The 13,337-nt window shown below is 41.7% G+C and overlaps 1 protein-coding gene across 1 annotated transcript in view; it reads left to right on the top strand.

Annotated features, from left to right (window-relative positions):
• Window positions 1-13,337, top strand: part of ARFGEF3 (ARFGEF family member 3) — a 186,001-nt gene that overhangs the window by 108,998 nt on the left and 63,666 nt on the right. Inside the window, exon 12 of the mRNA XM_044247931.1 lies at window positions 195-1,105. Coding sequence (XP_044103866.1) covers window positions 195-1,105 — 911 coding nt within the window. The remainder of the gene's footprint in view (window positions 1-194; window positions 1,106-13,337) is intronic.

Here is a 13,337-nt window from a genome sequence, read left to right as displayed (position 1 = left end):
GGTGGGCCACTCTACCTGAAGGTTTTCCTCTGTGCGCCCAGGCATGTTATTTCCTCCTTGGCCCAGACCATTTAATTCCATGCAGATCAGAGGATCTCTTTAGAATACTGTACTGTTCACCAGGCTGACACTTCTTGTTCCTTTTGGAGCATTCTCCCATGTTTCTCACGCTGTTTTCTTCTTTGGACCCTCAGCATCATGGATGGCATGACGGAAGCGTGCATCAAGGGCGGCATCGAAGCGTGCTATGCTGCGGTGTCCTGCGTCTGCACCTTGCTCGGGGCCTTGGACGAGCTCAGCCAGGGCAAGGGCTTGAGCGAAGGCCAGGTCCAGCTGTTGCTGCTGCGCCTGGAGGAGCTGAAGGACGGCGCCGAGTGGAGCCGGGACTCTATGGAGATCAACGAGGCCGACTTCCGCTGGCAGCGGCGCGTCCTGTCCTCAGAGCACACGTCGTGGGAGCTGGGGAACGAGAGGAGCCCCGACATCAGCATCAGCGTGACCACTGACACAGGCCAGACCACGCTGGAGGGCGAGTTGGGCCAGACGACGCCCGAGGAGCACGCGGACCACCACAAGAGCAGCCTCAAGTCACCCGCCGTGCCGGAGAGCAAGGAGATGCTGAGCAAGGTGCCCGAGGCCGAAGCCGTGGACCAGCCAGATGTGGTGCAGAGAAGCCACACGGTTGCTTTCCCCGACATAACTAACTTCCTGTCGGTGGACTGCAGGATGAGGTCCTACGGCTCCAGGTACAGCGAAAGCAATTTCAGCGTGGATGACCAAGACCTTTCGCGGACCGAATTCGATTCCTGTGATCAGTACTCGATGGCGGCGGAGAAGGACTCGGGGAGGTCGGACGTGTCAGACATCGGGTCGGACAACGGCTCGCTGGCAGACGAAGAGCAAACCCCTCGGGACTGCCTGGGCCACCGGTCCCTGCGGACCGCCGCTCTGTCCCTGAAACTGTTGAAGAACCAGGAGGCGGACCAGCACAGCGCCAGACTGTTCCTGCAGTCCCTGGAAAGCCTCCTTCCCCGCCTGCTGGCTCTGCCCAGCGTGGAGGAGGTGGACTCGGCCCTCCAGAACTTCGCCTCTACCTTCTGCTCAGGTTTGTAAACCGGGCTTAGCTATCGAGTCAGGAAGGGTGTTCAGGGCGTTTTGCTGAAATGGGAAATTACCGTCTGGCCTGTAGTTTGAAGTGCTCAGAACATCTTAATCACGCCTCTGGTTTCTTATATTTGAAGAGAACAAAGGAATGTAAGACCTGTTGGCGCCGGCTGGAATTGTAGGCAGCTGATGGCTGGGATACTCTGAGGTTGATAGAGCTTGCTACCTTCTAGAAAGTTGCTGCTGACTGAAACAAAATGACAATCTCTGACTCTCAAAACCTTGAGTTTTTAGTGTGCTTCTACACCTCTGTGTCTAAAAATCACAAAACCATGCACTTGGGTATACCAGTATGTCGACTATTTTAAATGAGGGTTTGAATCAGTTGTAGGCTGACTCCCCCGAACTCGCACTGTGGGATATCCTAGCATCTGATCATTGTGGGGGGCTTTCTGGTGGCCAGTCCCCAACCAGCAGCCCACCCAGAGTCACCTCCTTAGAACAAAAGGCATTCCTGGTGCTCTTATCACTTAGGCATTTACAAGGGTTTTAGGACTCAGGATGAGGTCAAAGATAAATACTAGAACAAGAGATCTTTCTAGAGTTCATATCACTGAGGAAATTGTAAGGATTGTAAGCTTGTAAAATTGTAAGGAAATTGTAAGCTCTGTGCCTGGACATGGGTGGAGACTAATTATCTCACAGAACTACAGAAAGAAAGATGGATGCAAACATTTGTGGCAACCTAGGCGTGCCTTACTCTCCTAGGTAATCACCTGTGCCTTCTCCTGACACTCAAGGGTTTCTTGACCACAACCCACCGAGCTGGTTGGAACTTGCAGGGCTTGTGCTCACAGAGAAAGGACTAATCCTAAAAATGAACACTGCATTGTTAAAAGTCAGGATCACCATTTGCTCTTCCACCTCTAAGGCTTGGGCATGTGTCTGTCATTGCACTTACCACATCTATCAAGTTATTTGTGATGCATCTGCCTTCCCCCTCTGTCCTTTGAACTCCTTGCATGCTCCAGCCGTGTCTAACACATCTTCAGTCTTCCAACAAAAGAGCACATCACACACACATACAAAAAAAATCCTAGCCCATTTACTGGATCTTGGTAGAGCTAGCTCACTGCTATACTGTTAAGAGGTAGCTTTATAAGTATCTTTAAGAAACTGACCAGATTGTCCTTTGTCAAAAGGACACACACAAAAAAAGACACTTTAACTCAGGTATATTTAAGGAAGGACATTTTTTAATATGAGAATGATCTAAAGTGGTAAGTGCCAGCAGAGGTAAAAAACTTTCAGTCCCGGACTAATACTCCTGGACTTCTCAACCTATCCAGAGATTGGAAAGAGACATGTAATTTCTCAGCTTTCCTAATTGTACTATGATTCTTTTCAAGACATAAAAATTCCTATTTTTAAGGCTACCCAATATTTTTTTTCTTGATACTTGTCCTTTTGGAATTAAATACAAAAATAAAGTTAGGATATTCAATTTATGTGAAGGAACACACACCCATCTGCAAAATTCATCTTTCATTGAGATACTAAGATAATATGTAAATACTCTTCCTAAAAATTTATTTCTCCTATTATCTTTTATGCTACCATCATTAAATTTGTTAGTTTTATTGAACATTGCTAGTATGTTTTGTGTGACTGTCTCCTCCTCTCTCTCTGTCTCTGTCTCACGCATACACACACACACACACACACACACACACACTCACACCCAGTGACACTTCATCAGTCAGCATTTATAGAGAAGCTGCAGTATGCTCTGAACTAGGGACCTCAAGATATACATGATATACATAACTTATTCTCAACAAATATGTATTGACTGTAGATTCATAAGCTTGTTCTTTGGTCCCTTAACCTGTGGAATGTGGCATGGGTTGAAGAAGTGAGTCATGGGTAAAGTCTGAGCTGGAAGGAATGCTCACTTCCCTTTTGAGGGGGTTTGGTAGAACCTCTGAGCTGTGCTCCTTCTCAGCTGGTAGTATTCATGGGGGAGGAGCTCAGCAGGTGCTCTGACCAGCCTTCCTGGTGCCAGGGCAGGCAGGCCGGGGAACATCAGTGATCCCAAGGAACAGCCGTATATCAGACTGTAGCACTGCCACTGGTTATGATACTGGTGGCCTTGAATCATTAACAAATGAAAAAATTATATTTAGGGTCTTGTATTTAAAATTAAAATACTCTTGGGGCACGTGGGTGGCTCAGTCAGTTTAGTGTCCAACTCTTGATTCGACTCAGGTCATGATCTCAGGGTTGTGAGATCGAGTCCCACATCAGGCTCCACACCAGGCGTCGAGTCTCCTTAAGATTCTCTTTCTCCCTCACCCTCTCCCCCGCCCCCAGATACAATCATATATAAAATGAAGCTAATCCATATAAAACAACGCAGCCGCAGAAATTTCAGCCTTTACCTAGGTAAGATCTGACATTCAGATTACTTCATATTTATCAACAACATCCCTAAGTAATGCCAGATAAGTAAGTTGTTCTGGTGTAAAGACTGACCCTCAAAGGCCCTGCTTCATTTCCTACAAGAATTAGGAAACAGAATCCTAACAAAGTCTTTTGTAAAATTTGAAGCTAAAGCAAATCTTACCAGCTGTGTTTTTGTACCTTTCAAATCGATACTTATTTACAGTACATGCTGAACAGAGCTTGGGTAAATTTTTTCACTCAGTTTTTCCAGAATGTGGCTCCATGGATGTTGCAAACTGCTCAAATTTTAGAGGTCAGTAAAATGTCCCATCAGACCCAATATGTTGTGACATTGATTTTTATATGTAGGAATCAATACATTGAAAAGAGACTTCAAAGTCTTTTGGTTGTTTCTAAATATAATTTTTAGTAATTGTCTATAACCGAGTTAGTCATTTGTCTTTTTAGTTCTAACGAATGCCACAGTATTTTTACCAGTTAGGAGTTGGTCTGCCTCTACAAATTACAGACCCATCACACCGTGGTTCACTACCAATAAGGTCAGTCTCCTCAGTCACAGCTGTGGTTTGATGGATCATACTGGCCATTGCTAGGGGTCGGCCAAAGCTGCTAGATGTTGGCCTGGGTCCACTTCGGCCCTGCCGATCCCCGCCTCCCACCGCCAGCATCATCTCCAAGATGAAAGACTAGTAAAAGAGAAACACCTGTACCCTGTAGGGATGAGAGAGAAGGCAGATGGCCTTTGTTTATCCAAGACAACATTTAAAAGGTAACAACAGGAAATGAGAAGAGAGTCTCCCCGAGTGACAGCCCAGGTATTTTGCTCATTATTTACTTCAATGTCAGAAGCTTTAAACCTTATTTTGTGAAAAGCTCCCATTGAGCATTTGCCCCTGACTTGTTATCAGGGTCTGCTCTGTGGCTGAGACCAGACTCGCTCAGTGTTTCTCAGGGACCCCTGTCCTCAGACGACTAACACCCAGTTGAAATGAGCCCCTTAATTCCACGTGATTCAAGGGAGCCTCTCCTTTGAAAGCAATGAAAGGTTTTTACGGTGGGGGAGTTTGAACACATCCAAACGCAATAGGTTTTATAGAGACGGGAGTGGACATGAGCTGTGACAGCTGCAGAAATTCCTCCCTCATCCTGCATAGAACAAAGTGGCATCCGTGTGAAGTGGCCCCTCCCGGATGAAGCAGCAAGACCAGCCTCACACAGCAACAAGTAGAGGGCCAGGCACTTACGTGGCCTTGAGATTGCGGTTCCTTAGATTCGGGGTATTCCGTTTTGATCTTGGGATTCTCTGGGACCACATATAAGGCTTATTTATGAGCCATTTGATGTTTATAAATTACCAAATTTCATAAAGGATACTATAGCAAGTATGAATCTCAGTTATGCAGGAATATCTCTTTCTTTGAATTAAAGCAAACCTGACTGCAGACCCTCCAGCCAGCCTGGGTGGCCAAACATTTGATATTAGCCCTCAGGTTCCCATCCCAGGGTAAAACCAGAAGCTGGAGCTTATGTGGAATCTATCTGGACAGGGAGGCCTCTCACCTCACTTGGCCAAGGAGCCCCTACTGTCCACTTCACAGGCTCCCTGACATCCTGTGATTTTGCTACCCCTCTGCCAACATGGTGCCAGGACTGCTCTGGCAAGACTGGGAGCCCCTGGGCTCCATTGTATGTTCTCCTCTGAGGCCCCACCAATGCCCCCCATACTGCCAGGAGCAGGAAGCCACAGACCTCCAACCCTGGCCCATTTGGGGGTCTCCCTTCTCTGCCCTGCTGCTTCCTCTCTCCTCTCATTGCCTTCTGGGAATAGACCGCCATCTCTGGAAGGAGCTCTGGCTTTGTGGATACGAAACCAGGAAGGCAAGTATGCTCTTGCCAGCTTCAGTTTTTGGTCCTGGGATTTGAACAGTCCAGAGTATGTCTATGGAATACAAAAGGTAAAATGCAGAAAGAAAATCTCAAATAAATAATGTATTACCCTGCCTCTATCAGTTAGGATTAGATTTGTTTGCTTTTGGTAAAAAACGCAAGTGTTTAAGATTCAGCTTCTTTCTCCTAAATTACATCTGAGGTAGGCTGGGGTAGGCTGTCCAGCACTCTGTGATGACTCTCCTGTCTCCCTGCCCTACCTTTGTTAACATGGGATTCTCATCCTGAGGTTTCCTCATTTGCCAAGATGACTGCTGCTGGTGGAGTTGTTCGTTTGCTTTAAGAAAGGGAGGAAGAGGAGTATTCTGGAAGCAGGGTTAGGGAATAAGTAGTCTAACAAAACCCTCCTCCAATACCCTGGCATTTGTGCAATATGAAATTTGGAGAATATGATAATATAAAGATTTTTAAAAAACATAATTATACACCATCCAGAGATTGCCTCTGAAATGTCTTGGTGTCTTTCCTTGGAGTCATTTCTCAGCATTGATATGTATCTGCAAGGATAATAATAACTAACAGGAACATAGCTCTGCATTGATTAAGGCTTTTATCTGTATTAATTCATTTAATATTCATAAGAACCCCATAGGGTAGATAGTATTCTTATTCTCATTTTCTCAGAAAACTGAGGCACAGAGAGGTCAACTAAGTCAAACAAGGTGCACAGCTACCAAGGTGTGTACACAGTCTGGCTTCAGAGACTTGTTCCTAGTACCACACTGTGCCTGCTGCTTTGTGGGGCGGGGGGGAGGCATGGATGGAGGAGGGATGAATGGATGGGTAAATCAGAGACTCTGCTCAAGAACAGAAACCCCTCTGGAGTTGATTGGCCATGATAAGAAAAGCAGTTGCTGACTGTAGCCCAGGAAATGTGGGACAGTTTTCCAAGTCCTGACAGAGGCCATGGAAGCCCATCATCTCACTGGCTCCTGAGATAACCACAGGAGTTCATACTAAGGGACCAGAAACTCAAGGAGATTTCTATATCAAAATGTATACGATACATATTTCATAGCACAAATACTAGAAATAACCTAAATGCCCCAAAATAAGGGGGAAGTTAAATGATTTCTACTATGTCCAATTAGGACACTATGTAGCTGTTTAAAATGATGTTTTCAAGTGATATTTAATGGTACGGTTAATGGTCATAATGTAATTTTTAGAAGGGTTCAAAATTAACTTCAAATGTTAATACTTCATGATGATATAATTACAGATTGTTTTCACTTTCTTCTTGGTACCTGTTCCAAACCTCTTAAATTTTTTTTTTCTTATTACTTCTATCAGCAGAAAATAAAACAGCTATGTTATTTAAAAATTGGAAACATGGACTTAAGGAGATATATTACCAAGTAAGATAGTGTAATCTTTTTGTTTTAACTGAAGTAGAGTTGACACACAATGCCGCAGCCGTGTCAGGTATACAACATAGTGATTGAACAGGTCTAGACATTTTCCTGTGCTCACCACAAGCGTGGCTACCCTCTGTCAAGAAACAACACGATTACACTGTAATACCATTGACCCTATTCCCTGTGCTGTTTCTTGTATTCCTGTGACTTATTCATTCCATAACTGGAAGCCTGTATCTCTCTCTTCCTTGCACCCATTTTGCTTATCCTCCAACCCTCCCCTTGGGCAACCATCAGTTTATTCTCTGTATTTACAAGTCTGTTTCTGCTTTTTGTTTTTCTGTTTATTTGTTGTGTGTTTTAGATTCCACTTGTAAGTGAAATCATACGGTGTTTGTCTTTCTCTGTATGACTTATTTCACTTAGCATCATGCCCTCTAGGTCCATCCGTGTTGTCGCCAATGGCAGGATCTCATTCTTCTAACAGCTGAATAATATTCCCTGGTGCATGTGTTTGTAAATATATATATGCCACATCTTCTTTATCCATTCCTCTATGGGTGGACACTTGGGTTGCTCCCATACTTGGTTGGCTATTATAAATAAAGCTGCAGGAAACATAGAGGTACATATTTTTCACCCCTGTCATTTTCTTTGGGTAAATACTCAATAGTGGAATTACTAGATCATAGGATAATTCTATTTTTAATTTTTTAAGGGATTTCCATACCATTTTCCACAGGAGCTGTACCAGCAGGGGCATGAGGATTCCTTCTTCTCCACATCCTCACCAACACTTGTTATTTCTTGTCTTTTTGATACTAGCCATTCTGACAGGTATAAGATCATCTTTCATGTGGTTTGGGTTTGCATTCTCCTGACGATTAGCAATGTGTGGCATCTTTTTGTGTATCTATTTGCCGTCTGTACATGTTCTGTGGAAAAACATATATTCAGGTCCTCTGCCCACTTTTTAATCAGATTATTTGGTTTTCGGTATTGAGTTGTGCAAGTTCTTCATCTATTTTGGATTTCCACCCCTTATTGGATATGTCATTCACAAATATCTTCTCCTGTTCAGTAGGTTGCCTTTTGTTTTATTGAAGTTTTCCTTTGCTATGTAAAAGCTTTTTATTTTGTTGTAGTCCCAACAGTTTGTGCTTTTGTTTCCCTTGCCTGAGGAGGCATATCTAGAAAAATGTTGCTAAGACCAATGTCAAAGAAATTACTGCCTATTTTTCTTCTGGGAGTTTTATGGTTTCATGTCTCACATTTTTTAGGTCTTTAATCCATTTGGAGTTAGTGTAAGAAAGTGATCCCGTCTTATTCGGAATCTAGCTGTCTAGTTTTCCCAGCACCATTTACTGAAGATATTGTCTTTTCCTCATTGTATATTCTTAGAGGTTCCTTTGTTGTCTATTAGTTAATTATATAAGTATGGTTTTATTTCTGGGATCTCTGTTCTGTGCTATTGATCTATATGTCTATTTATGTGCCAATACCACACAGTTTTGGTGAATATAACATTGTAGTATATATTGAAATCTGGGATTGTGATACCTTTCTAAAGATTGCTTTGGCTATTTGGGTTTCTTTTGAGGTTCTGTGCAAATTATGAGATTCTTCTAGCTCTGTGAAAAATGCTATTGGTATTTTGATGGAGATTATATTGAATCTGTGGATTGCTTTGGTAGTGTGGACATTTTATCAATATGAAAGCTTCTAACCCATGAGCAGAGGGTATCTTTCCATTTATTTGAGTCATCTTCAGTTGCTTTTATCAATGTTTTATAGTTTCAGAGTACAGGTCTTTCACCTCCTTTGTTAAATTTATTACAGGGTATTTCATTCTCTTGGGAGCAATTACAAATGGAATTTTGTTCTTAATTTCTCTTTCTGTGACTTTGTTATTAGTATATAGAAATGCAACCAAAAACCATATACCTCGTTATAAAGGTTTAGAAAGTCAATAATCCCCAGTTGCTGAGTAGGTACAACAATGCTCTTATGTACCATTGGTAGGAAGAAAAATTGCTATAAACTGTTGGGAAGATATTTGGGCTGTATCTGTCAAGCTTTATATATGTTCTTTAGTCTACTTTAAGGAATTTATCCCACAGATACCCTTACATAGTGTTAAAAGGCATTTCAGCTTTTCGTCATTTCATTATTTCAGCTTTTTGTCATGATTGAGACTACATAAATGTCTACCAAGGGAGCTTTAGTTAAATAAATCATACTCCATCCATGCAGGGGTATATGCATAGTTATTTGAAAAGAAAGAGATAGATCCGTAAGTGTTAGTATCAAGAGATATCTAAGGGTACCTGCAATTGGGTGGGTCAGTCAGTTAAGCATTTGACTCTTTTTTTTTTTTTTTTAAGCATTTGACTCTTGATTTCGGCTCGGGTCATGATCTCAGGGTCATGAGATCGAGTCCTACGTCAGGCTCCGCACAGAGCAGGGAGCCTGCTTAAGATTCCGTCTCCCTCCCTGTTCCTCCCATCACTCACACACCTCTCTCTCTAAAAAAAATAAAATAAAAAGAGATATCTAACATGTATTTCTAAGAAAACACCAAGTCATGGTACAGTGTATGTGGTATGATCTCATTTGTGATTCTATTTCCACACAATACATACAAGGAACGAAGTCTGCTGGGATGGCTATCATTGGGGCTTGGGAGAAGCAGGGACAAGTTACTCTTATTTATATTTTTTAGTACTCTTTTTTTAAAAATTAAATTTATTTATTTTCAGCATAACAGCATTCATTATTTTTTCACCACACCCAGTGCTCCATGCAATCCGTGCCCTCTATAATACCCACCACCTGGTACCCCAACCTCCCACCCCCCACCACTTCAAACCCCTCAGATTGTTTTTCAGAGTCCATAGTCTCTCATGATTCACCTCCCCTTCCAATTTCCCCCAACTCCCTTCTCCTCTCCATCTCCCCTTGTCCTCCATGCTATTTGTTATGCTCCACAAATAAGTGAAACCATATGATAATTGACTCTCTCTGCATGACTTATTTCACTCAGCATAATCTCTTCCAGTCTCGTCCATGTTGCTACAAAAGTTGGGTATTCATCCTTTCTGATAGAGGCATAATACTCCATAGTGTATATGGACCACATTTTCCTTATCCATTCGTCCTCTTAAGTGACATAAGTAATGTTTATTTGAGAAACAAAACAAAACACATTATCTAAGGCATGGAGGAGATGTTTCAAGGTCACTTATGCTGAATTTGTATCCAGTCTTTTACTGGTAGGCAATCAAGCAAGTGACCCAGCCTTCTGTTCCTGACAGTAAAGAACATCTTAATTATAGAGGGAGAGAATGAACTTTAGTTACAGAAAACTGGAAAAAAACAAGTAGCCAGAAAGCGTTAAAGGTCAGATCTCCTATAGTTTGTCACTCCAAATTTATAACACTTCAATGAACCCAATCAGAGGATGAATTTAAAATAGAGTATCTGTTTGAGAGGGACATGATAGGGTACAATCTTTTAACAACATTAGAAATAAGTACAGCATGGCATTGTGCAAAAAGCCTGGAGTTTGGGCCCAAAATACCTTTGCAATTTCTAGCTATATAACTTTAGGCAAATTACCTTAATATTTCTGAGGCACTCTCCTTACCGGGAAAATAAAGGAAGACAATCAATATAGACTTTATATGTAAAGTGAAATAAAGTATAAGAAGAGATTGGTTCTAAAAATTAGAAAGCACTTAATACATTGTAGCTATTTTGTTATTTCCATTATTAACATCACCAGTGGACTCTATCTGGTATGGCAAGAAAAATGAGTGTCTTCCTTAAGTTGATAGACTATACATCCTTTTGTTTTATTCTCAAGTTTGCCAGCTCCTTGTACTGTAAGAAATTAGCCTGCTTACAGAGAGAGAAGTCGGTACCAACAGATTGCTCCTAACAGGCCTGACCAATCATTTCAGAACTCCGCATATGCACTAGCCCTTCTGGAACATTGTCACACCTCTGCTAGTGATTTGGGTCTCTGTGTCAGCAGACACATCAGCTTCCTTCTTCCCTTTCAGCATCTGAGTATGTGCTTGGTTTTCCAAACCATATCCAAGGTAAATAGTGGTTGGTTTTAAAACTTTAAAAGAAATTATTTCTGAAGCCTGAGATCAAAGCCATTTGCAAATGCCATTTTCCTAATTCACAGATTCAAATATTCCTTTCATCTATGATCCCGGATAGTTAAATACCAACAATGCTGAGATCTGCTTTCTATTTATCCTAGAAGGAGACCCATGATGTGTCCTTTATCTCCTCCGGAGACTAGAACCAACCCCACCAGGACCTTAAGAGTATGGAGTATTCCTCTGGGCCATCATGGAAGAAACACATTGCCCATGTCCTGATCAAGGATATCATTTTTTAAAAAATATTTATTCATTTACTTTAGAGAAAGTGCTTGTGTGCAGGCGATAGAGGCAAAGGGAGAGAGAGAGAGAGAATCCTCAAGCACACTCCCCACTAAGTGTGAAGCCAACACAGGCCCAATCCCAGGATGCCAAGTTCATGACCTGAGCAGAAACCAAGAGTCAGCTGCCTAACCGGCTGAGTCACCCAGGTACCCTAAGGATGACATTTTTAAATCTCGCTCTCAACCTTCCTTTTACTGAATAAAGTGGCTTTATGGGAATAAGCTATAGACTTAATGCCCACTAAGGAATATTTATGCCGTTTTCAAATTTAACAGAAGTATTGAAGATTTTTCAGCTTCAAAGCTTCTTCTGGCCCATGTCCTCTTGTTAGCATATTCATTAAGAAATCCACAAGGAGGGGCACCTGGGTGGCTCAGTGGGTTAAAGCCTCTGCCTTCGGCTCAGGTCATGATCCAGGGGTCCTAGAATCAAGCCCTGCATCAGGCTCTCTGCTCAGCAGGGAGTCTGCTTCCCTCTCTCTCTCTCTCTGCCTGCCTCTCTGACTACTTGTGACCTCTGTCTGTCAAATAAATAAATAAATAAATCTTTTTAAGAAAGAAAGAAATCCACAGGGATATAAGTAACAATTCCAGTTACAAATTTGTATCTCCAATATATTTGACTGTTAGTGTTGAAAACTCTTGCATTTTATAAAAGAGGTATCTTTGTTTTAAAGATTTTATTTATTTATTTGACTGAGAGAGAGAGAGAGAAGAGATCACAAGTAGGCAGAGAGGCAGGCCAAGAGAGAGGGGGAAGCAGGTGCCCCAAAGAGGTACCTTTTTGATCACAGGATAATTTTAAGCATATGAAGATCATATAGACATGTGTCATTTGCATGCATATTATTTTGGATGGTCTGTTTCAGCCACATTTCTAAACCAAGCATCAGAGTGTATGTAGGACCAAGAGGAGCACTGAGGCTGATGAGGGACCAGATGAAGAGAACCCAGCCTGAGAAATGTTTGTCTTCCACATTCTCTGAAGTGTGAACAAGGCACTAATCCTCTCTGGCCAAACAAGCCCATCTTTAAAGCCCATCTATGACATATAGTTGTTTCTTTGTTTCTTTCAGCTAATTTGTATAAAACACATGGAGCCCTTCAAAATGAAAAAATTTAAGCATAAAATGATGTTTAGAAAAAATAATGAGGGAAGAACCAGCAGCTATTCCTTTACATATATTTTTAAAACTCTGTTTCCTCATTTAAAAGCATTATTGACATAAAATTTGCTGAGATACAATTCACATACCATACAATTCACCCATTTAGAGTGTGCAGTTCAGTGGTTTTGATATATTACATTATTTATTTTAATTGGGATAAAAAATATATAAAACTTAAAAATTTCTACTTTTCCCATTTTTACGTGAGCAATTCAGTGGTACTCCCTACATTGACTTTCAGAAATTTTATTTATCATCCCAAAGAGAAAAGATTCTCCGCCAGCCCCTGGTGACTTCTCATCTACTCCTAATGTCTCTTACATTTGGCTCTTCTTGCCTGAGCCTCCTCTGCGTGGATCATACAATAGTCATCATTTTGTGCCTGGTTCCTTTTACTCAGCCTGTCTGCAAGGTTCATCCCTGGTGAAGCATGGATCCGAACTCCGTGGTATGTGTGTACCGTACTCTGTCGATCCACTCCTCTCTGATGGACAGTCCAATCGTCTCCATAGTTTGGCAGTTGTGACTAACGCTGCAGTGAAATTGGCATACAAGGATCTGTTCAAATCCCTGTTCTTAATTCTTTGGGGCATACTGTACACCCAAAGAGCATAATTATTGGGTCATATGGGAATTCTGTTTTGTTTATTGAGGAACACTATTACTTTTTTAAAAGTATGTACTAATGGGTTACTGCACTAAGCTTCTTACCTGTGTTATTACGTCTAGTTCTCATAACAAACATGTTCGTTCATTCTTAGCACATTTTTTAAATTTTTTATTAAAATATATTTTAATTTTTTATTAAAATATAATCTATTATTAGCCCCAGGG

The sequence above is a fragment of the Neovison vison genome, chromosome 1, assembly GCF_020171115.1.
Source record: "Neovison vison isolate M4711 chromosome 1, ASM_NN_V1, whole genome shotgun sequence".
Classification (NCBI taxonomy): domain Eukaryota; kingdom Metazoa; phylum Chordata; class Mammalia; order Carnivora; family Mustelidae; genus Neogale; species Neogale vison.
The sequence above is the reverse complement of the archived record's forward strand: the minus strand, read 5'-3'. Positions and strand labels throughout refer to the sequence as shown.